This window comes from Xenopus tropicalis, chromosome 3, assembly GCF_000004195.4.
Source record: "Xenopus tropicalis strain Nigerian chromosome 3, UCB_Xtro_10.0, whole genome shotgun sequence".
NCBI lineage: Eukaryota > Metazoa > Chordata > Amphibia > Anura > Pipidae > Xenopus > Xenopus tropicalis.
The window spans coordinates 86183470-86210338 of NC_030679.2; the positions used below are offsets into that span (position 1 = coordinate 86183470).

The following is a 26869-nucleotide window of genomic DNA, read 5'->3' on the forward strand; positions in this document are numbered from 1 at the left end:
TTACTAAAATAAACTCTTCAGAGCATGGGGTTCTCAATTTCTTTCCACCACTGAAAATTGTGTATTTTATATTTGTATGTTTTAACATAGGGGGTACATTAATAACTGGTTGTGTGTGTGTGTTTGTGTGTGTGTGTGTATCACAGGTCCTATGAAAACAAAAATGGTGCTTTATCAAGGTGTACTTGCACACAGAAATTGGGTCTAAAAAACACACAGCGGCAGTGCTTAAAGTTATGTCATGGCATGCCAATTTGTGGAAACAGAGTGTGTAAAAAAACAAAAACAAATGAGTATACAGTAATTAAAAGATAGAAAATAGAACAGCATATACAAAACAAAAGTTACATCAAGGAATAGTAATGTGAAACAGTAGCATTACTGATCCTGGATGTAACTTTGTTGTGTATATGCTGTTTTCTGTTATTTTCTTTATTTGTATTTTACACACTCAGTCTCTGGACATTGACATACAATGACGTAACTCTCGGCAATATCCCACTGTTGTGTGTTGACACAATTTCTGTGTGAAACTTCACTTTGTTAAAGGCTAGACTGCTAGCCGAAACATTAGCCTCCCATATTAAAGCACCATTCTTGTTTTCATAAGACTTGTGAGTGCTGACTGTATTTTTTCCTTATATTTACTATTTGGAACTGCACTCCGGCTATTTTTCATTGTTTGTATGTGAGTGCTTGCTTATTTTGAGATATATATATATAGTCCAAAGTAGATGCCGCACTCACAGGACTTAGTGGAAAAATTGAAAATATTTATTGATGGAAAACACGTCAAACTAACGTTTCGGCCGTATCCACAGCCTTTCTCAAAGTGAACAAAAACATTTACAAACCCACTCTTAAACCAAGTTTGGCGCCAAACTGTAGTTCATGACGTCATTGATACTCGGACTTGGATAAACGTGAGTGCCTACTTGCATGCATTTTCTGAGATATATATATATATATCTGTTCCATTGACAGCACTCACCACTCCAAAGCCACACGCCGGGTGCTCACCAAAAGATTATCCACATCAGGTCAGTTGAAAGCACTCACCGACCACGATCCTGGCGACGATCCCCTGTGGATCGAAACGCGTCGATGTGAGTGTGGAGCAATAAAATCTATTTTTGATACTTTGAAACTTATTGAGCCGTGAGTGCTTTCAACTGACCTGATGTATATGTGTATGTGTATATGTATATGTATGTATGTATGTGTATATACAGGTCCTTTTCAAAAAATTAGCATATTGTGATAAAGTTCATTATTTTCTGTAATGTACTGATAAACATTAGACTTTCATATATTTTAGATTCATTACACACAACTGAAGTAGTTCAAGCCTTTTCTTGTTTTAATATTGATGATTGTGGCATACAGCTCATGGGAACCCAAAATTCCTATCTCAAAAAATTAGCATATCATGAAAAGGTTCTCTAAACGAGCTATTAACCTAATCATCTGAATCAACAAATTAACTCTAAAAACCTGCAAAAGATTCCTGAGGCTTTTTAAAAACTTCCAGCCTGGTTCATTACTCAAAACCGCAATCATGGGTAAGACTGCCGACCTGACTGCTGTCCAGAAGGCCATCATTGACACCCTCAAGCAAGAGGGTAAGACACAGAAAGAAATTTCTGAACAAATAGGCTGTTCCCAGAGTGCTGCATCAAGGCACCTCAGTGGGAAGTCTGTGGGAAGGAAAAAGTGTGGCAGAAAATGCTGCACAACAAGAAGAGGTGACCGGGCCCTGAGGAAGATTGTGGAGAAGGACCGATTCCTGACCTTGGGGGACCTGCGGAAGCAGTGGACTGAGTCTGGAGTAGAAACATCCAGAGCCACCGTGTACAGGCGTGTGCAGGAAATGGGCTACAGGTGCCGCATTCCCCAGGTCAAGCCACTTTTGAACCAGAAACAGCGGCAGAAGCGCCTGACCTGGGCTACAGAGAAGCAGCACTGAACTGTTGCTCAGTGGTCCAAAGTATGTCATTCGGAAATCAAGGTGCCAGAGTCTGGAGGAAGACTGGGGAGAGGGAAATGCCAAAATGCCTGAAGTCCAGTGTCAAGTACCCACAGTCAGTGATGGTCTGGGGTGCCATGTCAGCTGCTGGTGTTGGTCCACTGTGTTTTATCAAGGGCAGGGTCAATGCAGCTAGCTATCAGGAGATTTTGGAGCAATTCATGCTTCCATCTGCTGAAAAGCTTTATGGAGATGAAGATTTCATTTTTCAGCACGACCTGGCACCTGCTCACAGTGCCAAAACCACTGGTAAATGGTTTACTGACCATGGTATTACTGTGCTCAATTGGCCTGCCAACTCTCCTGACCTGAACCCCATAGAGAATCTGTGGGATATTGTGAAGAGAAAGTTGAGAGACACAAGACCCAACACTCTGGATGAGCTTAAGGCCGCTATTGAAGCATCCTGGGCCTCCATAACACCTGAGCAGTGCCACAGGCTGATTGCCTCCATGCCACGCCACATTGAAGCAGTCATTTCTGCAAAAGGATTCCCGACCAAGTATTGAGTGCATAACTGAACATAATTATTTGAAGGTTGACTTTTTTTGTATTAAAAACACTTTTTTTTTATTGGTCGGATGAAATATGCTAATTTTTTGAGATAGGAATTTTGGGTTTTCATGAGCTGTATGCCACAATCATCAATATTAAAACAAGAAAAGGCTTGAACTACTTCAGTTGTGTGTAATGAATCTAAAATATATGAAAGTCTAATGTTTATCAGTACATTACAGAAAATAATGAACTTTATCACAATATGCTAATTTTTTGAAAAGGACCTGTATATATATATATATATATATATATATATATATATATATATAAAATATATATAATATATAAAAGAACAGAGTACCGCACTCATAGGGACTTGTGAAAAAAGAAAAAGTATTTATTGAAAGAAATCCGACGTTTCGAGTACCAACTCTGCTCTTTATTGGTAATCGTTTAAAAGAGTTCCATATAAGAACAATCTATAGTAGGATAAACATGAGTGTTTGTCAGACATACCACTTAAGCGCAATGTTTTGGGAAATTTGTGTCCCATTTCTCAAGCGCAGCAGCGTTGCCATCTCACATATTCCAAAGCACATTTGTTTGTCGCTCCGTGTATAAGAAGAAGACGGAAGTGACGTAGCGAGTCACCATGGAAACCGAACACACAGTGTTCAGCTTACATGGAAGCCGGAACACCAAAAGCGTCAAAGCTACTTCTATATTAGCAAAATTGATATTAACGCAAAAACTTTAAAGACATAAGTCATAAGTGAAGCAGATTTGGCAGTGTGTACACAGATATCTCTATAAATTATTATACATAGGCTTAGAAGCAAATTGTTATACAAAATAGTAAAGGCATAAAGATCCCATCCATTACAAGAACAAATGTAAATCAAAGTCCCTATTCAGCCCTTTAGGAATAAGTGTGTCTAATCGATGTATCTATTCAACCTCAGTTTTTTTCAAAATAGAAACCTGATCACCACCCCGCCTAGGAGGCGGAATATGCTGTATAATCCGAAATCTTAAATCTTCTGAAGTGTGTCCCATTTCCAGACAATGTCTGGAAACAGGAAGCGTGCTATTGCCTGTATTTACAGTCGATCTATGCTGGGAAAACCTATCCTGTACCTTTTGGGTGGTTTCACCAACATAGATCAAATTGCACGGACATATTAACATGTACACTACAAAATTGGTGTTACAAGTATTGTGACCACGGCTTTTGTAAAGTCTCCCCGTAACAGGGTTCGTAAAGTCAGCACCAACCAACACAAAACGGCAGGCTGGAATTATATGGTTTTGCTATGCAGGTAACATGGGCCGCCTACTTTTTTGACCCCAAAAACCCAATTTTGTTGTGGAAAAAAAAAAATGGTATTTTTTTTTATTTGCGATTTATTATCCAACATAATCGCGAAAAATAATCATTTATAAGTCAATAGCAGATGTCCCTTTTACAATTGTTCGTGCAACAAATAGAAAAAGTCGCAGTTTTCATGTTTTATTCCCCACAACCTTTTTTTTTTGTTCATGGTTTCAAATAAATATAAAACCACGGAAATCCAATTGTGGAAGTTCTGGAAAAGTCACGAAAACTGTCTTTTTCACATGATAATTGTGACTTTTAGTGTAAAAAACACAAATCATAAGAAAAATACCCATGTTAGTAAATGCCCACCTAAGAGTTGTTACCACGCTACCATCAAGTGTTGAACATCTTGGGTCATGGCCATTTCAGAGCAGTACAAGTAGAAAACGGCAGTCGATTTAAGCCTCCCCAAAATGCAAGTCTGAAGAACACTGCTTATAGGTCAAACTGCAGGAATCCAGTTTAAAAACAGGACAAAAGACAGAGAGTATATTCTGCATTAGCCATGTTTTAACATCTCCCATTAAAAAAGGCTAAGCTGAGCTGGAAAACAAAGCATGTTTGTTACCTAATTAGAAGCTTCGAAAATGTAGTGGGATCCTTACACAGTGTGTGCATACTTTGCTATTTCAAATTATGCCTGAAACATTGTATTAATAAAACAGATATTCAGATTGTGAGATGTCCTTGACAGTTAAAACCACATTTGTTATTCAGATTTGTATAAACTAAGCCCTTTATAATGCTTCTGTTACTCTCTTCTAGTAAATGGCTACAGGAAAAATGTTTTTCACAGGCTGCTGAAAGGTATAGAGATTTTCCTCTGCTTATCACAAGGTTACCGAATTTTTAACATAAGTATATGTGAGTTCCATAATATGCTTTTTGGTATAAACACTGCCTGTCATTAGTGTACCTTAAAACAATGCCAAACCACCTGGCCAGTGCAGGAATGTTCCTTGCCATCGTGTCTCTTGAGAATTTACGCTGGTCTTCCCTTACCAGTACTGTTCTGTTATATACTTTGCTTATCAAAGGTACAATTGGGGTGTAGCTGAGTTTCATCTAGTGGTCTCAGGTGGTACTTGTATTTATATGGTTTTATTGTGATTCGCACCAACTGGATGAGAAGCAAATTGGCAGCAGAAGCAGCAAACACTTCATGTGCCATGGAGCATAAAAGAATACTGCATAATTATAACCCTTCTTTTTACCTCTGTCGAATTGCCACCCATCGCTACCTACCGTATATACTCGAGTATAAGCCGATGCGAATATAAGCCGAGGTACCTAATTTTACCTAAGAAAACTTGAAAAACGTATTAACTCGAGTATAAGCCTAGGGTTGTGCGCGCAACGGATGCCAGACACTTCAAATCTTCAAATCCATATACTCGAGTATAGGGCAATTCCTAGTTAATGAACTCACAAAAGAATTTAGAAAATTGGTATATGACACATTACATGGGAAAGTTGATCTGTGGCAAGTTTATCTATTTGCATCGTGTGCCAAATTGGTGAGATTTTAGTGGCTGTCAGTGGCCCTGACAGCCACATGACGCAGGGTCCTAGGTTAGCTGAACTCGCAGACTGCACACAGACTGAAGTGCAGAATTAATATGTTTCACACACACACACACACACAAATACAAACCAAAAAATACAAAACAAAAACTCACCCTTCAGGAAAGTGTTACAAAAAGTCCTATACCATGTTACACATCTTTAAGAGCCACTTGCTCTGGGACTTTACTTGCCCTTTAACTTTTCAGCAGTTAAGCTTTACACAATATACTGTATTTGCTTGCAGCTTTGTCTTTTGTATTTCATTCAGTGTAATATGTATACTACCCAACAACTTACAATTGATTACCCCGTTTAATACCTGCTTAGAATTGCTCTGGAATACTCGGAAGCAGTGCAGCGAAAAGTTGAAGTCACTTCCTTTAGCGCCGTTTACTGATCAGCAGTTGCTCTGCTGGCGCCAACTTGTTAGTTCAGCTAGTTCCTAGTTGCAAATCGATTATGTCACACGTCTGTCCGTCCGTCCACAGGGGGGTTGGGGTGGTGCATGCGCAACGGATGCCAGACTTCAAATCCATATACTCGAGTATAAGCCGAGGGTGACTTTTTCAGCACATTTTTGGTGCTGAAAAACTCAGCTTATACTCGAGTATATACGGTAATATTTTCTCCATCTGCAAACAACTCAGCCATCCTGTTTTTCAGTAGTGTTCTGCAAATAGCTCACTCATATTGGATCAGCCAGTTAGAGCAGGTGAAATCTGCCTGCACTTTTAAGGATATATGTTAGTTGCTGGTGGAAAAGGATTTGTTTGATAGAATAAGTGTTAGAAAATTATTACAACAATAAAAATTTATAAACCATAAATAATAATAAAGGCCAGTTGAAAGGTTGCTCACAGTAGTTCCATCTGTGGCATTTCATCTTTAAAAACAGTGTTTGTTTATTAATGCCAAAATGGTGGAAACAGATATATAAACAGACATATAAAAATTACCTTAAAAGACCGATTGCAGTGCTCTGCATATCCTTAAACTGTAAGTCTAATATAAACAGTCTGGGGTGTATTTTAAAGTATGCAAAAATTATGGGGTTACTCTGTGTTTGATATGGCTTAATTGCTTTTAGTTACCTCAGCTCATTGATTTATGGTGCATAACAGGTAAAATTTATGTAATTTATGCAATTCTGATCTTTCTTCCCTTCTGTATCCAGGCAATGCCTAGTGAGTCTAGCATACACTAATTGTTAAACATAAAACTCTTTATATATTTTATTATATAAAAGAAGTGTTTTGTTTTTTATTATGGGAATGTAACTGCTTTGTCTTTTGTGTGATTCATTTCTCATATTCCAGCTTTCCTGGGACGGAGTCATAAAACTCACAACTAATAGTAATATGGGTAATACATTTTTTTCTCTTATGTCATGGTTTGGTAGTCAAAGTCTAGAAAACTGTATGCTGTTAGGTTATATCCTGAAGAAAATGTGAACCTAGGTGCCATGGCATTAACTTTCTTTACAACTTATGACTTGGTCTGTAGCTTTGACTATGGTGCTTGTACTTCAAGTGCTTGCCATACCGATATTAGTACTTTAAAGTGTTATCTGGCAAAGTTGTTCAGGCTTTGTTTGTTGTTGTCTGCTATGGAAGGTGCTGTGAAATTACTTGCTTTTATAAAATTAGTAAATCGTAAAATTAGTAATCGAGCAACAAAACTGAGCCATTTCAAGAGATCACATTAAGGCTTTATGAATGTTGGTGCAAGGTGTAAAAATGAACACAAATCACCATGATGCAACAATTTTGACCAAAATTACATTATACAAGCAGGCTTTGGTAAAATTGAAGATGCATCAGAAGAAACATTAGTGTTTGACATAATTGAACTGCATGTGTAGGGCAAGAAACAAAGGGAGAACTAACGGTACCACTTGCTCAACCGTGCTGTTAATTCCCGTTACAGTGTGCCCTGTACTGTACCTTGCACATTGGATGCAATACCATGCAGTTTGTCAGAAAAGGCTGATCTGCTGTTACAAAGAAGAAGCAAAGCAGTCAAATTAAATAAGAAAAACAATGCAGAAAAAAGGTAGCAGAAGCCAGTTTAATAGATGTCTTGGTTCCGGTCACATTGTTTCAGGAGACAGACCCCCAAAGTGCTGGAAACAACAGAAAATGCCACTTTCAATACTTATAGCAATTATATAGCATTTACAAATAAACCATTTTAGATGTTTTAATTAATACTTATTAGAAAGTTGCTTAGAATTGTTTCTTATATTAGACAATAAATTATTATTGAGGTTTAGTCCCCTTTAAAATGTATTTGCTACTTGCATAATGTAGTGGTTTTATTTAATAGAAAAGGCAAGGTCGTCACTAAAACTTTGCATAGGTAACAGGAATCGGTAGGCAAGCTCTAGTATGAAAGGAAAGTTCTAATTAGGTTATGAAAGGATAGTTCTAATTAGCTTATTTTAATTAAAAACCACACGGTTTGAATTATCAATATGTCATATTAGGTTCATTATTATTTCATAGCTTTGGTTCATACTGAAAGGGTAAAGTTCCTTTTTTCGAAGCAATTTGTAATGAATACATGTGAGCTGAATTATAATTGTGCCATTTAACTCTTTTTCCAGCAATCTATATTATTAATAATCTGTTTGTTTTTTCTATTTCTCCACATGTCCCTCTGTTTTGCTAGATATATGCTGTAATACATACATAATGTGTGCTGGTGCTGCCGATGCCAAGCTATAGACAATGATGATAAAGGAGTTTTTCTCTTGCTCATAAATCAGGAAGATTAGAAAAAAAACACAGATTTGGAACTTGATGCTGAAGAAATTGGGTTCGCAGCTATTATTTTTTTCAAAGCCTGGCTCCGATCTACTAAAGAAATCGACTTAAGCCAGTAAACTTAGTTAGCATGAAAGTGATTGAGGGGATGTATATTTTATGGAAATCAGTATGTTCTTATTTTTGCCGTGCACTTAATATTTGTTTTCAGCAAGAACAACACTTAAAAATATACTCTTTTCTCCAAAATACAAAATTCCCTTCATGCAAGGAACAAGAATGAAAATTGCCTTAACCTTGGGAGCACAGTGCAGAGAATTTCAGCCCTCATTTACATTTAAATTATGCAGTTGGACTATGCGCAAAGTTTGAGGGTGCCTAATAATAGTGTTCAAGCTTCAGCTGCTGTAATTACTTTGCTGCAATGGCTCCCATCCAGCAACTAGTCAATATACAATATATACAGTAGCTGTAGGATGAGGTTAACTTAAAGTAAGTGAGTAAATGGTGATAGTATCACTTTAGACTGAACAAAGTATTGCAAAAAAGCCTTGTCTTAAGGTGCCCATACACGTGAAGATCTGCTCGCTTGCTGAGGTCGCCAAGCGAGCGGATCATCACCCGATATCCGCACCTTCGGGTGGGCGTTATCGGGGAACATGTAGGCTAATTCGATCGTTTGGTCCTGGGGCCAAAAGATCGAATTATAATGGCAGCAGTGGGGCAGTCAGTTCGGGGACCGCATCAACAAGCCGATGCGGTCCCTGATCCGACTAAATCTTTTAACCTGCCCGATCGATATCTGGCCAATTTGAGGCCAGATATCTGTCGGGCATGCCCCTCGTTCCTGCCCCTACATGGGCCGATAAGCTGCCGAATCGGTCCAAGGGACTGATATCGGCAGCTACAATCGGCCCGTGTATGGCCACCTTTAGGCTGATGCCACGCAGAGCCGCTAGTATTAGCTTCCTTCTTTGTCTGCACCAGAGCCATTTCATCGGTCAGGTGCAGGCACACATGGTTTATGTCCTCTCTCTTAAATGCAACCTCTCGGGTATCTGCTGAGTGTACCTGGTCTGACACAGTGGCTCCAGGTGCAGGCCAACATTCAGCCCTGTGTGGCATGTAGCCGATATCCGCCAAAAAATATGAGACTTCATATTTTCGGCGGATATCGGCTACATGTGCCTGCACCCAAGTGTATTTCTTTCATTCAGGTGCAGGCACAGGTAGGGGTATTTTTGAGCATATGGAGTGTATTCTCGGCAAGTGTTTTTCGGCTTGCCGAAAATACGATCCATGCGCTACATGTGGCATTAGCCTAAGGCTAATGCCACACAGGCGTATTCTCTGCAAGCTTATAGCAGGAGTATTGTCAATCAATACAATTACTGCAGTCCAACTACTGTCTTTGTACTACTTGTGCACATGATAGCACATATGAGTACTGCTGAAAATCAGATGCATGCAGGGAATTTATTGTTGAGACAGAAACATTGTGGTTCTGCAGACACCGAAGCTCAAAACCACTGCAATTAGCTCAGTGCTGACACTTAGAAAACACTGCAGTGCAGTCACTGTTCAGACATAATAAACACTTAAGTTATCTCAGTGCCTGCACTTGTGTAACCCTGCAGCGCAGTCAGTATTTAAGCCTAAGTACTGCAGTTAACCTAATGCTTTGATTTTGGAATGCTCTTGATATACACTATACCTATTGCTGAAAAATTTGCACTATAGCACAGGCTGACATTTTTTTTAAGTAATTGATATGCATAAGATCAATTCTTCCATTCTAATTCCCATAACTGCCTGTCAAAGGCAAACTCTGTGTGTAAAGTTTTTCTTGGGTATATGTTTACTGTATACATAGCTCTGCGCATTTTTACAATATTTGTGCAAAGGGGGAACAGACATTGCAATATGTAAAATATGCACAGTTAAAAGGATTTCACTTAAAAGTTTCACTTTTAAAAGCCAAAGGAGGAAGCAGGTCCTTGCCCATAGAACCCAAAGTCCATATTTCTGTACATCTTCCTTTCAAAAAGTATAAAAACTGTCTACTTTTTGTTGAAGCACTGAAACCACTGTTACAGTCACAGAACCCATGCATGCAGAAAAAATGCCCTATACATCAACATTTTCCTTCTGAAAGGCAATTGCAAAAAAGAGACAAGGCTGCATACAGACTGCCCCCTATCTTTACCTTGTGTGCCAGGTGCTGTGGCCTGTACGTGAGCATTTGCACTTCTCTCTGTACTGCATTTTAAAAGTAAAAAATGCATTTACTTAGACTACAGGTTCCATGGAAACACATGGAACTATATTAATGTCAGTGCTGCTTTAAGTACAACAATCCAAATGCTTACACTAGTAAGTGTCATTGTCACTTTAATCAGTGCCGACGCAAAACCAATTGGCTGCTTTACTTTGTATGTTTAAAGAAGCAATGTTTGCTTCTCTAAACATACAAGAAATTAAAAGCAAATTAGTGGAAGACCAGTTCTAGAGTAATTTTTTAGAGTAATAAATATTCAGCTGTGGACTCTGTTATCCAGAAATCTGTTATGCTGAAAGCTCCAAAATAAGGCAAAGCCATTTTCAATAGTGTTCAATTTAAATAAACAGTTTTTCATTTTTGACGTTTGCTTTTTCTCTGTAATAAGCTCTATTGCTTTTTACGATACGTTTTTATGAGTTAGTAAGTTAACATAAATCCATGGTGATAGCAAAACAAGCCTATTTGGTCTTTTCTAATTTTTAGTAGCCTTAAGGCATGACATTTCACCTTACTTGAAAGCCCCTCCCTTATCTGGAAAGGACATTCTTGATATAGATCCCATACCTAATCCTGAATACATTACAAATGTGAAGCATTTATATAAAGTACCAATTTATAATTGCAAAAGAAAAAAACAGTCCTGAGCAAGTGTGAAGATAATGTATTTTTCCCATTTTCAGCCTGCTGACTTTTCTGATTAATGATGGATACTGAATAAAGCATTAGTGATGTGAATGCATTGCAGACTTTTTCAGGAAGTTAGTGATGCTATGGGTCTCTGAGTGCAGAGATAGAGAAACGGACCTAGGGAAAAGTACGTTAATAAGTACATTTTATGACAATATAATGGGGCCTGAAAACTCATTCTGCACTTCCTTTTCTAGTTCAGTAAATGTGTCTCCAGGCTTCCTTGAAGAAGCATGGTAACCTGTGATACATCAGCACACAGTATAATGAAGTTCTACTGGTTTGTACTACAAATTTTCCCCTTATATCTGTCAAATTGTGTATTAAACATTGATGACTATTCCTTCTCGTACCTCTGTGTCAGAAACATGAATGTCTCTGCTCTTCCTCCCCCCCAGGAAGATTTCTTTTGTCTTGTCGTTCTTTGCCATACAGCTTGTAGTCTAATCCATTCAGCTGTCACTGTATTATAATTTTTTCTTTTAATTCTTTGTGACAGTCATAAAGGGACAGACTAAAATGTGACAGATGAAGAGGATGTCCCTCACAGATTTTCATTTACAAACACAATAATTTATAAAAGCTTGCTTTTATTGTGTGAGAACATTTTCTTGGTTAATTTCAGGCACTAGGGGGTCTGCAGTAATATAAAACTGTTAGTTGTACCCTTTTATCCTGTAACCATGTATCCTGTTCTACTCAATAAAACTTGCCTGAAAATTAAATGTTTTATTAACCTCCTCAACCAGGCTACCTCATGCTAGTAGTTTCTCTGCCCTTTGAGCATGCTCAGTATTTAAACTTTAAAAAATAATTCACACAGTTGCTAAATGATTCACTTAATCACTTAATATATTGTCTTTTGGATTGGGATTATGGAAAACTGCTGTCCAGTGACACACTATTAAATTATTAATCATTACTTTAACATGTATATTAGTGCTGCAGGTTAAGTGTATTTGCACAAAGTTGCTAAAACCTAGAACTATGGTATAGTAATAATGTGGTTGATGTAAGTGCTATGTAAGTGGTGAAATATTCCTCTCTGTAATCACAGTTTTTGTTGTTGCTGCAGGTGGTCCTGATGATAACCTGATTGGTGGAGGAACACGATTTGTCTGTAAACCAGGTGCCAGAAATATCACTATAATATTCCATCCCTTGCTCAGGTAAGAGCAGCTTCACATACATACTGAATCTGCCAAGCATTTACAGAATGCAAAGGTTTTAATTCCTTAATTGTATTTAAATTAAGCACTAGCAGAAATGTTTTATAAAATGTTTGTGAGGATCCCTTATGGCTGCATCCACATACATGATTTCCAACTGCGACCACTGAAGAAAGAAAGAGCCTTTTACCCTTAGGGGGTCAGACACTCTGCCCTGGAGTTACTGAAGTTGTTGGTGATATTAACCAAAAAGCTTAATGATGTAAAACATACACAAAGGTATTGAAATAATACAATTAAAATTAAACAGCCTTATGAGCTTTTAGCGCTCATAAGCTTGCTGCTCGTACCTCTCTGACTTGGTTCAGGGTATTATACTGTGTCTGTATAGTACACCTAAGGTGATACAAATATAAAATGGTCATAGAGTTTACAGCATAGATCATGCTCTAGGGAATTTCAGCTCCTCTGTACCGTATTTGTCTTTCTAAAAGACGAACACAGTTTAAAACCTTTACCCGCACACCCTCAGCTCTCAATCAATACTCACTGCCCGGTGTACAGCGCTCAGAGGGATCGGCACCCTCTCCACAGACTCCAAACGAAAAAAGCAACGGCACTCAAGGGCTTAATCCAGGGCTCTGCCCTTAAAATCCTTTATTGCGAAACATGCAACGTTTCGAGGCTAAGACCGCCCCTTTGTCAAGCAAACAAAGGGGCGGTCTTAGCCTCGAAACGTTGCATGTTTCGCAATAAAGGATTTTAAGGGCAGAGCCCTGGATTAAGCCCTTGAGTGCCGTTGTTTCTTTCTAAAAGTCACCATAGCACAGCCAGATCTAAAAATGATCATGTTGTCCATATTCAGTTAATGTCTTACCTGTTTGTTAGTTAAACATAAATAATCCAAAATATGGCAAAATAAAAATTTAACTTTTGTTCACTTTGGGGAATGTATGCTAGCATAGCTGCACTTACATTTTCATTCTTCAAAGAGTTAGTGTGCAGTTGGTGTACATTTTGCATATGGATGTGAACCTAGGTGGACAGAAACAAAATGCACTTATTTTAGCTACTACTTAGCACAACAAGCCATTTAATTAAATTGTTGTTATTATGTAAAATTACAGTTTATAATTGCATTGCTTTTAATGGCGCTCTTCCTCAAAAATGTCTTCTCTGTCTGATATTGTGCTCTTTTAATCCAGGGTTGAGTAAATTTATTGTGTATATTTGTGAACTAATTCATACAATAACTTTGTTTTGTACGATAGTCGGTGTTATGGTGGGAGACAAGGCGACCCATATCGGTAAAAGCCTTGGATATGGGTTACCATGTCAATCAGGTAGGACTAAAAACTTTCATCAGGTGCCTTTGAAACTGCCCGAAAATCTTACCATTAATGCTGAATCATCAGATAGGGGTAAAGAATTCCTTTGTTTTTACCTGCATATCTGATGATTTAGCTCTTAACATTAGTAGAGTGGATCTTTTTTTACAACCAATGGTCATTGGAAAGATCATAATTGTAGAGTGTATGGCCAAATTCTAAACTGCCAATAACCATTGCTGGTCATTTTCCACAGTAGAGAGCACTCAATAATTCCTCCTTATTACTCCAGCTCTGGAGTAGTGTTAACAGCATTGGACTGGGCTGTCCAGGGTGTCTATATATTTTTCCAAGTTTTGGGTAAAGTCTATTTTTCATTCTGAATTAAAAATAAAGAATTAAGGGTATTGACATTTTATATTGGTGACAATATTCAGGATAGCACTTTTACTCTAGTAAGCTACTTTGCTTTTATTCAAGGGAGGGTTTTCCAACTTATATCCAAGTCTCAAAATCAAATAGAATACTGTATATGTTCCACTAAAAGTCTTAATGAATTAAGTAACAATTTACATTTGTTAAATACATAGAAAAATGCAGCCAAACAAAATTAATTTATTCAACCACTCATTGTCTTTGACACCATTAATTGGAAGTTATTTTTATTATATTTTAGAAAGAGGTTCAGGACAGTAACAAAGACCAAATGCAAAGTTACTTAGTTCCATATGAAAATGAAATGACTCCTATCATTTTTGGAATTCTGAATCCCACATAAAAGATTTTGCCAAATAAAGAACGGAATCTTAATCCTTAATTTGTTTGTTGAAATTTAATTTATATAAGAAAAATGTTTTTGTCAAGCATTCAGTTGTTCAGATCTTTAAAGTCACATGACTGTATGGGTTCAGATTTGGTTATGCCAAACTCTTAATATTCGTCCGAATCTGGATCCTGAAAAAGTGCTAGGGTTCTGCTGAACAGTGAAACGAATTCTAGTTTTAATGCATCCGTATAAGAAAATACATCAAGCTAATTTTCCCAGTAAAACAACTGACAGCTATAAATGTTTATTTTTGAGAATGCACTTTTACATGATTAATTTATGTTTAGTGTTCTTCTCGTGTTATCTTTCCTGTGTGCTGATGTGCCCAGGGCTATAAAAGTTAAATAACAATAACTAAATATATACATAAATAACTAAATAAAACATTTTTCACTGGTTTAAAAGTTAAAGTTGTCAATATAATTGAGATTAAAATTAGTGTCTACTTGTCCCTTTATCTACACTGCTTGTTCTGGCTCTTGAATAGCAATAGCCAGCTGACCTTGAAGAAGCATGCAAGACTGACTTCTGCTGGTGTTTCAAGAGACTGAACCAGCAGTGCAGAAAACAAAATATGTCAATATAAAAACTATAAAGTAATATATTCTGCAAAGTTTCTTAGAATGACAATTTCTAAGAAAAAGAAAACTATACCCACCAAACAATATATTTTTTTAGTAGTATGTGCTATTGGGTACCCCTAATAGAAAGGGAAGTTTGCTAGGAAATGGATTTCTGTAGTTAATATCTATGTAACCAGGGTTGTTAAAAGAAATAAATGGCAGTCAATTATCAAAAGATCCGAACTAAAAAAAAGGTCACAGAAACCATAACTTTTTCAATTTGATGAACACAAGTCAATGTCAAATAACCCCCGAAAACCTCTAAAACCACAAAGCAAGTAAAGATCTTAAAATTGTAAAAGGGACATCTGCCATAGGCTTCCACATGAACTGTACAAGTTTTAGCTGATGTATTTTAGCATTCAAAATTGTTGTGGTTTTGTCACGTAATAAGTTGAAAAAAATGAAGTTTTTTTTTTTTTTTTCTAAGTAAGAAAATCAGGTTTCCAGCATAAAAAAAACAAGCTATGGTAAATGCCCTGCTTAGTAGTGTCTGTGTTTTATAACTTAAAAGAAAGTTTTTTGTTTTTGGTTCTTTGCTGAACCATGAATCCCCAGCATATCATTTGTTTATAATGTATAACATTGTACAGAAAACCTGTTCTTTTGCCTCTTAGCTCAGAAGCTGTACAATACTTGTAAATGATAAATTCTGTAATCTCCTTGTGACATCGGCACATTGAGAAACAATTGACTGAGTAACTTGAAAATAGGATTTCAGGGCTGATGCCCCAAAGACAGTTTACAGAAAATGGAAGTTTTAACTGTTGTATAGTTGCTAGGGCTTCATTTATTTAGCACCAGGAAGCTGGTTTCTGGGGTTCTGGTAAGGACCACATATCATTTTCAGTTACAGGCTGAAAGAGGCAAAACTTGGAAGGCTGCAAAATAAACACTGTACAAATTAAAAATGATTAGTTGAAAAGATGTTTACAATATTACCGTCTTACCTTTTAAAAATGTTATGTTTTAATGTGTACTTCCCCATTAAAAGTGTACTTATGTAATGAAGTGGTTTAGGATGTTGCAGTGGTATGCAATTTTGCTTTGTGGAAATCCAGGTAAATATAGTATAGGGACACCAAATCTTTGCACCTAGTGGATAACCTACATATACTTACACAGATGCAAGAATTATTTGACATACTAGGCATTTAAAATGAAGCTGCTGGCCTCGCAAGAATTTTGAAAGTGTCAGGCTTCCTGCTCGTTTATTCCAGCATTTAAGATGCTCTGAAATCTTATATTGATCTGAGTTGCACATTTGCAGTGGACAATTTGTTGGAACCTGCTGCTGGTGCTTTTGAGGTCAGCACCGGGAAGGGAAAAGAGAACATGAGAGTTTGAAATGATTAAGCTTCTATTTTGATCTGATGGAGTCAGAGCACGGTCAGAGGTTGAGCTGGAAAGGTGAAATTAAATTTAATTTCTCCTGATTTTGAACAACGTGGCAGTTGCCAGCTCGCTCCAAGCTGTGGAGGGCTGCTGTCAACAGGTCGCTCATTTTAAAGTTTCACTCAGTCCTTGATGAGTTTTTTCCTCTTTATTGTAACCTTGGTGAACTTTAAAAAGGGAAAGATTAGATTTAGTGCACAAAAAAAGTACTGATATGTTAAAGGAGCCAATACCTTTTTTGTCTGAGAGGATTTCATTTACCATAGCTCCATTTTAAAGGTGCATTGTTGTCTTCTTCCTGCCCTTTACTGGTTGTGTACCTCCAAAAGGATTTACTTAATGTGTAAGGACAGCCCAATGCTGTCAGTTACAATTTAGGATTTCATAGTAAAATATATTTTAAACAGTAATGGTTTTACCAGAAAATATTTTGTGCAATATGGAAAACATGTTGAAATGGGGCAGTTCAATAAATCTGTAGTGTTTTCAGAATTACAACTCCCTGCTAATGAAGCAACCTGGATAATGGTGTAGTTTTACAGCAGTTGGTGTAAAGCTGCCTGATTTACACTGTTTTTGTTCATTTATGTGTGTCTATTTTTTACCAATTAAGTAATGAATATTAACTGTTAAATTCATTAATTTTTTACCATCAGTATTCGATCAAATTTAGTAACATAGGTATTTCTGTACAGGAAGGCTAATTTAATTTCATTGCATGTGTGGAGACTTACCATACTGCTTACTCTACCAAGTTAAAATACATACACTCCAGTGAAACCGCTCCTGGTTGATTAATAGAACACTATCTTTGGAATTAAGCTTCTTGCAAACATGGTTTTACTGGCTAATAATGACCATTCACATTGGAATGATGTACTGTAAAGTGCTACATCAGACAACATAAGTAAAGTATAATGATAATTATATGGTAGTGGTTCCCAAGCTGTGTGGCACAACCCCCTGGGGTGCCTTAGAACAGTGGCAGGGTGGGCTCACCCTTGCTTGAAATGTAAAAGCTTTGACAACCACTAGTGTAAAGTTTATTAACAGTCTATTTATGGAGTTTTTCAAATCATAATTTAGGTAGATAGAAAATAATGTTACTTTAGAAATAATACGAGATTAGCACTTCAGAGAATTTTGTACTTATTGAAATCTATATCTAGTATCTATCTATATATATCTATATATCTATATATAGTGCTTGTAAACCAACAGTTATGTCCTCCTTGGGAATATATCTATATATATATTTATCTATATCTATATACATATTTATATATATATCCTCCTTAAGAAAGCACTCGCGGTATTTGGGAAAAAAAGAAAATATTTATTTACACAAAAACGTCTACGCGTTTCGATCCATATAGGATCGTCATCAGGACAAAGACAGGAAGTGAGGTGCGTGTTTAAATATAGGTACTATCCAATCGGTGTATCCATCTAAGTAAACTAATGTTAACCCATTATGTGCACATAGAAAAACCACAGTATATCAATATTATAACTAATAAATAGGTGCATTTAAATATAAAAGACTCCTCAATGTGTAACCAACATGTCCATTACATTTAAAACAATCAGTAAGTGTTTATATCCTTGTTATAGATATATATGTACATCCTTTTTATAAATATATCACCATTAAAAGGTGAAATAAAAACGTATACAAAAAATATTCAAATTAACCTCAAATTAATAGAAGTGTTAGTGCACTGAACTGCTTAGTATATAATAACACTAAGATCAAAACTAAATATGACAAACAAAGTGTTAAAGAACCATCACATAACAAAGTGATATATAAATCTCACGTGTTAAAAATGTGATTTAAAACACATACAAAGGTTTTTTTTTAAAAAATATAAAGCGTTAAAACCATAAATTAAAAAGGAGACCAGTGTTATGGGACCCAAAGTGGTCACTTAAGGCTCAATACATCACTTAACGGTCCCATTTCACAAATTATCATTATACTACAGGACCTATAAGTATGGCACCTAACCACCTCCCTTTATTCAATTGTAAAGGCATGGGCAGCACATTTATCAACCCTATCAGGCCCTATTACTGTCTAGCAATTCACAGGGACAAGAAAGTAAATACATAAGAAAGCACATTAAGAGCCTCCTCCCCAGTAGAATAATATGACAGGATCCAATACTGTATTATATAGATATTCAAGAGTTGATATGCCCTAGACCATGTAGTATCCCCAATAAACATCATGTATCAATATACATTGCCGTGGTGTGTAAATATTTAAGACCTAATTAACCCAGACAGTATAATATCCCTAATAAGCAATATCATGAAATAGGACAATAATAATCCCATTCAATTGCAAACTCTCACATGTTGCCATATCTTAAGAAAAATATATGAACTCAATTGTCTCATAAGAAGCATGAGAGTGAAAACATCTCATTCAAACCACGTGGGGCAATGGTATCCAATCTTCGAATCCATTGGGCTTCTCTCTGTAACAAAAGTTTGGATCTATCACCCCCACGTATCAAAGGAGGGATGTGATCAATCAGCATCGCTCGCAACATTGGCAATGAGTGTTTAAGCTGCACAAAATGTCTTGCCAATGGGCTATCAGAGTTTCCAGACGCCAAGGCAGCACGTATCACAGACCTATGATTATTCATCCGTGTACGGAACATGGTGATGCATTTTCCTATATAGTAGAGGCCACAAGGGCACATAATACAATATATAACGTATTCAGATGTACAGCAAAGCCTGTGTCGGATAGTAAACCTCTTCCCAGTGTGTGGGTGGGCAAACGTGGGCCCTATAATCAGGCATCCACAGGTCTTACAATTGCCACATCTGAAGCATCCAAGCTTACCCATCCTCAGCCAAGTACCTGGCGATTCAGGTCTCAAGTCCGTAGCCATAAGAATGTCTCTTAAAGATTGCCCCCGTCGATGGGCACACACCGGCGGTGGCATCTGAGTAAAAGGTAAACTGGAATCCAATTGAAGAATAGGCCAATTTCTCTTAATAATCTTATTAACATCCTGACTTATAGGAGTAAAATCACTTACAAAAACCATACGGTCTGTTTGAGTGTCTGTCCGTTTGGCTTTGGGGGATTGGCCCATAGCAATGTATATATAAAATATGACAGTACCGTATACCTACTTGTTCAGCCCTTTTTATTAAATTCATGTAGAACAAAGGGGTATATTGCACCTTTAAGGTATAGGTGGACCCTGCTGGCTAAGGTGGTGTTATGCAAATATATACACACCATTGGGTGCTCAGAATAAAAAAAAAAGTAATAATGTTAATCGGTATGGGTATGGATGACTTTCATTGTGTAAAAAACTGAAGGATAACATACCTACCAACTCATTATTTAAACATGACAATCCTAAAGAACAGATAAGTGCCACAGCTTAACCAAAATGGAATGGGATAGGCTGGTGTGTAGATTTGACATGTGGTCAGGCCTGAATTTAGTGTGAAGTCCGCAAAGAACTGTGAAGCTTTCCAATATCAGAATGTGTATTTAAGGAGTAAAGAAAAAATGATGGCTGGTTCTGATGGAAGGAATCTTTAACCACAAGTACAGTCATGTGCAGGAAGAAGGCTTCATTTTACATTTTATGCTTGGGTATATGGATGCTATTTAGTGTGCATTGACTATAAATTATAACATTCATTTAATTGTTAAGCAGTTTTTCACCCTGAGTTAAAAAAAAAACTGAAATGATAAATAAAAGAAGACCAGTTGAAAAGTTGTTTAGAATTGGTTATTGTATAACATACTAAAAGTTAATTAAAAGCAATACTGTAATAGAGTTTCTCCAGCAGAATCCTGCATTAAAATCCATTTTTCAAAAACACAGATTTTTTTATAGTTAATTTTGAAATTTCACATGCCATATTTTTAATTTCCCAGGGTGCCACAGCCATGGGACTTGTGCTCTGATAAACTTCACACTTAACTGCTGCGCTGCAAGTTAAAGTGATATCACCCCCCCTCCCAGCAACCAATCAGCAGAACACTGGGAAGGGAGCAAGATCGTTGCTCCCAGTAGATATTAGAATAGCACTCAATAGTAAGAAATCCAAGTCCAGCTTGGGACTCCTCCAGTTACATGGGAGTAGGAGAAACAGTAGGTTACCTGAAATAGTTACCTGAATGTGTAGCGCTGGCTCCTTCTGAAAGCTCAAACTCAGGCACAATGCACTGAGATGGCTGCCTACACACCAATATTACAGCTAAAAAAAAATACATTTGTTGGTTCAAGAATACAGTTTTAAATGGTAGAGTCAATTATTTGCTTTGTAACAACAGTGTAATTTACAAATAAAAAGTACACAATAAAAATCATGACAGATTCCCTTTAAGCAATCTTACAATGTTCAGGTTCTTCAGCTTGTTCGAGCCAAGGAAATATTCCTTTCCCAAATGGAAATGGAATATTACAAATAAAAATACATTTGTTCAAGAATAACATTTTAAATGGTAGAGTGAATTATTTGCTATGTAAACACTGTAATTTAGAAATAAAAAATATACCATAAAAATCATGGCAGTATTCCTTTAAAGGCAAACCACCCCTGTAAGAAATAGTTTCTTTTGTTTCCTTGCATTAAAACAAGAAATGCTTACTCTTGACGGTCTGAAAAATCTTACATATGTTTCATAGATTGTTCATTAACTCATAGCTGTTAATACCAGGAATATGCAGCTTTAGTAGTGTTCTGGACTGGGGATAGGACACAGGCAGACAAATTTATAGATGTCAGAAAGGCCAACATAAGCTGCCCGCTTGTAGCAAAACACTTGATAGCTGCCAGTATAAGTACCAGCCACATTGCATTAGTGTCAGTCAGTAATTAGCAGCACTGAGTATATAGCCTGGAAGGAAAAAACAAAAAGCACAGTACTTCTTAACAGAAGAGCTGATTGGATTATCTTCAATGGTGATACAAGTGATACATTTTCAAGTGACCAAATTAGAAACATTAATTGAGAATGAAGAATTGTAATCCCAACGGAAATCCTTATTTTGATGGATCTTTGTGCTGAGATTTGCATGTTACCATGGCATATTTTACACTGATGTTCCTCTCACAAAGTTTCATGCCTTCAAATGCTTCATTGCTACCAGGCATTTAGTAGGGACCAACAGGGGGTGAATCACATACATTTCTCACAGCATTTTTATCCCCTTAGCAAATAGAGGTTCATTTTGAGAGAAGCAGTAGGGAAAAATATACACACATATTCTTTCCATCTGCAAGATGTTATGTTTAGGTGAACTTCCTCTTTGATATTATATACATACATACATACATACATACATAAATGATACTTTTTTTTTTTTTTAATTAATTACTACTGTGTTGCTCAGCCAAAGTATACCGATATCTGCCTAAATTGTTAGAATGTATATGCATTTGTTTTGAAGCACCAGTAAAATAATAGGAAAGTAGTTCCCTTTCATGCTGTCCATTGTATTTCATAAATCGCTTTTCCGGTTACAGGGCTAACTTTTATTTAGGTCATTAAAGTATTGGTGCGAGATGGGGACTTCTGCTTTTTTGACACATTAGTGCCTCGTTGTTGACAGGCTTTGTCAAGTTATGTTTGATAAAGCATGACAACTTCTAAAAATGTTAAGGTTGGGCAGTTCATTGCTGGTGACAGCACCTAAAATCCTGCAGCCTTCTCCTTACAAAACCCTAATATGCCATACATTAATCCCAGACAAGCTGTCAAAAAAGGTGCTACAACTGATCAGTCATGATTTGAGTTTGTAAATCCACGTTGTCCTTTAGAGTTTTAAATCAGCGAGCATGTAACAAGCAACACATTCCTAGCACCCCTCAGGAGAATAAAGTGCCAACAGCTCCTAAATATGCTAAAACTTTATCACATATCATAGATAGGAACATTCTTGGGACAAATTAAGTATGTCATTATGCTAGAGGTTATTTGATACCAGATAGTCTTACATCGAAAGTGCCTGACATAAGCTGTGTTAGCTTGGCTTTGGGACAGATGTTGTCCAGCGTCAGTGCAGAACAGCTTCATCACTTTGTAACCAGATGAAAGAGCAAAGGAAAATGCAGCATTGTTTTTCAACAGATTTTTTAATGTCAACTTATCTGTAGGTTTCCATTGAGCTATCTGTGTTTGTGTTGATGAAATGTGTTAGCTGCTAAAGTAGAATGAAGTGTCAACCTCTGGACTCCAATGAAGTATTGCTCCTAATGGACAAATTATCATGTCAAATTTTACAAACATGTTAGTGTTGCTCCGAAGTGCCCTTGTTTATCTTAAAATAGAAAGCAATGTATTCGAAAATCATAACTGGTCAGCATTACTTTAATGTATGTATCTATGATGCCCTTTTTTTTTATGTCAGAGTGACTTTATTCCTATGACTGTGCTGTCTACTAACAATGCAAATTGCTCATTATGGAAGGCAGATGTCTCTGACGCATAAGGTTGGGTCACAATGGGAATTAAGTTCTATACATTTTAGGTGCCATTGGTAGGAAATAATACCTAATGCCTGTGCTGCCATGAATAGGATGTTAACCCTTTACTGCAAGCAGTCCCCATCCAGCCACTCAAGAAAATGCTCAAGGACCTGATGCACCTGAAGTTCCTTACACATCTTTATGGTAGTCTGTTTTAACTAAACATAAGGGATGGCTTTTAGTCTTTGTCCCGTACTGCTTGTTGGCCTGTGAAATAAATAGCTAGGATGCTACTAAACCTACATCATATTCTGTTATGATATTGCCAGCTATAAAATCACATAAAGTTATCAGTTTAGTGCACTGTTAAAATTTTCACAGCCTTCTCTTGTGCTCCATTTTATGGAGTGTTTTTATTTCATCTTTTAAAATGAAATGAAGCGAGCAGTTCCACAGTGGAGGCATTCAGAAAACTCATCCAGCACCTGTGAAATAGGGAAAGCTGGAATCTATTAAAAGAATTGCAGCCCTTTATTTTATATTATCTTTATTCTTTTTTCATGAGCGAAGTGCCGGCCATTCTATTGTAGCAGGAAAACAATCCACACTAATAGGTTATTTTAATCCCAGTGTGTTGCACACAACAGATGGGTTACGACCTCCTTATTAAAAGCCATTGGTATTTCAGGCTTTCGGAACTGTTCTGAAGGATGCAATAAATAACAGGTTTGAGATAGAAATGAAAGATAAAGGTAATGTGGAAGTAATATAAAGTACACGTTTTGTAAAACAGGGAATCAAATATCACAATCTCCTTTTACAGTCTCTCAAATGTCACATTTGTCACTACCTTGCTCTTCTACAATTCACATATTCTTCAGTTCTAAGCTAGCTCCTAATTAGCCCCATACATTTCTTTTAATAGTATTCGTTTTTGCTGCTTTCTTTGAAAAAATAGCTCCTGGAAACTATCACCTATCACCCAAAGTATTTTCTTGCTAACAAGGGTTTAAAGTAGTATTTCCTCTCTCTCTGTCTCTCACGTTGGTTACATTATATTCTGGTAAACCTAAATATAGTCACCTGTATACTATATTAAGAAAAATTACAATGTTAATATTAATATGGTATGATTGATGCTTCCGATGAACAGAAAATTAAGGGGCAGATTTATTAACATTCTGGTTTTCATGGTTTTAGAGGTTTATGAAACCACAAATAAACTAATTTCCACTAAAAACAAGAATATCTAGTCATTTATTAAAAGATATGTTTTGAAAAAGCACAAAGGAATTAAAATGTGTAAAATTCATAAAACTCACTCCCCCCCACCCTTAGGAATGTGTAATCTGAGCTGCAATGGCTAAACTACAATCAGGAAGCTATGAAGACCAAGCTAAAATGGCAGCTGCTATCTTAAACAAACAGAGAAAGCTTCTAGGGCACTTTACTCAGGTATGATAAAGCTTTCTGTAGAATAAATATTCTGTGTTCTAGGTGGCACTAATGTGCTGAATCTATTGGCAGTAAAATGCCAAATGACTTCCTTCTCATTTAAAGCCCAGTTTACAAAATATTGGTATTCCTTTAAGCAGATATTTATATTTATAAGTTAGTGTAATACAGTAACTGGCATTTTGGTCCACACCAAGACCTGTTTAATGGTAGAGGAGAGAAATATCTGCAATGCATAAGAGGTAACTCTAGGTGGGAAAAATGTTTATATTTGGAATAAAAGCCTTGCACCATAGACATTACAGCAATGTTCCCATTGATCTTCTAATGATAGGTAATTAAATTAACTACAGTAAAATGGCATAGTTAATACTCACTCTGGTGGATGTTTTTGCTATTTGTTTTTTGCATTAATGATTAAAGATATCCCATATCTCTTTGCAAACATTACTAGCTGGAAGCTCATGTTAGCTTTATAGAGAGCACGCTTTCAAATGAGACTGTTTTTTTCAGAAATGAATTTGCATTTAAAGAATCCAGTTATTACAGCCCTTGTACATGAAAATGGCTCCCAAACCATACATTTCCAAATGCCAATATGAAGTACTATCTTTGCTAAGTTGCATTTTGCATCCTGAATTGTAACTCTTTAATCGCTGTCATACAAGTAAGGAATAATTTTTTCCGGTAAAATAAAGATTAACGAACCATCTCTGCTTGCTGTCCTATGTGTCTGGGTTTCTCTGTTTCTCTTCATATCTGTGTCTATTATCGCTGAGACAAAACACACCGTTGCCTCTATCTCTTGTTCTCTTGTATGTGTGCCTGTGTATATACCATTTCTTGACCTGCTTGCAGGAAGGTCTCTCTCACAGCCCATTAGTACGCTTCATTATACAGCTTTAATAAGAGTTTCTTCTTCCTTTTGGGTGACTTGCACACACCTTCTCTGATGTTGCATGCCTTTGGAGTGTCTGCCTGCCTGCCTCCCCTTTTTTATTTCAAGCCTCTCTGCACGATATCTGCAGTGCTAGCATTAGAATCAAGATGTCACCTTATGCCTGATGCTTTGCTGTAATTTTAACCTCGTTTGGGGGGACAGCTTTACCTCCAACAGCCTAATCTTTTGCCCCAAAGCTAATGCTCTCAGTACTGATATACACAATACAAACTGACAACCTCTACTGGATCTCTGCACAAATGGAATGCATTTTTGGGATATCCAAGGGTAAGGATATTTCACAGCTGTGCTCCTGAAGCTGTATAATGGCATTTAATACTCTAAATGTGGTGTATAAAGCAAAGTGCCTGACGTATTAGTTAAACTTTTAGCTTATTATGTTTATACATTGAAGACAGATTTGGTAGTTAGATATATTTATCAAGTTTCTGAAGACTAATATTCTTATATCGTTGCATCACATTTTTACAACAGGCTAGGTAAACTGCAATACTTATTCCAAGTTGCTGATGCTAAATATGCAGCCGTTATAAAGATGCAGGTTCTATACTGAGATCTGTTATCAATAATACTCGGGACCTGAGGCTTTCTGAATAAGGAATCTTTCTGTCACTGTAGTGACTTACATTTTCTACTTCTTACAGTCACGACATTTATAATGATCAGCAGTAAATTGTGTGGCTTGAAATTTACTTGTAGTCCTTTAAAACACAAGGACAGGACAGGACATCATTCACAGCTCACTGGTAACTTGTGGATCCTTTTTTAATGGAAAAAATTAAAATAAGAGCAATATCTAACTAATTGGTTGCTTGGTGAGGGTTGTAACATATTTGTATTGTCTGTAAAATAGAAATAAAATTTTCTGAGCATATTTTGTTCATCAAAGAACTTCTAACAACCTACATGGATGTGTCTTTAGTGTACTTCTTTAAGCTAGAATTACAGTAGTGCCATTTAACTCTGTAGTTTGGATAGATCACTGTTGTTACATAGTTACATAGTTACATAGGGTTGAAAAAAGACCAGTGTCCATCAAGTTCAACCCATCCAAGTAAACCCAGCACACACAACCCACACTCGGGGAATAATCTTCCACCTGACAACTGGCTTAATCTTATCTATAGACTTTGTTAAAGAAATTTCCACTTGCAGCCATGTTTCATTTAAGATATTTTTATTCTTCATTAGTTAAAAAAAAATATTACTATTGATTTTTATTGTGGATAAAAGACTTTGCAACACTGGGTAGTGCTAGACATTATTAATAAAGTACTTTCTTCTATTAAAAAGGCTGTGGCTCAAGGGACAAAACCATTATTTTGCTTCTTTATAGATGCCTTGTAAGGCTTCACCTTGAGAATGCAGTGCAGTTTTGGGCCCCAGACATTAAAAGGAGTTGAATAAGCTGGAAATAGTGTAGAGATGTGCAACTAGAATGATAAGAGGGAT

At 36.7% G+C, this 26869-nt stretch overlaps 1 protein-coding gene across 4 annotated transcripts in view; it reads left to right on the forward strand.

Annotated features, from left to right (window-relative positions):
* Positions 1 to 26869, forward strand: part of exoc4 (exocyst complex component 4) — a 238876-nt gene that overhangs the window by 83478 nt on the left and 128529 nt on the right. For all 4 annotated transcript variants that reach the window (XM_004913052.4, XM_018092352.2, XM_018092351.2 and 1 more), the window contains exon 10: positions 12277 to 12370. In XM_004913052.4, the coding sequence (XP_004913109.2) occupies positions 12277 to 12370 (94 nt within the window). The remainder of the gene's footprint in view (positions 1 to 12276; positions 12371 to 26869) is intronic.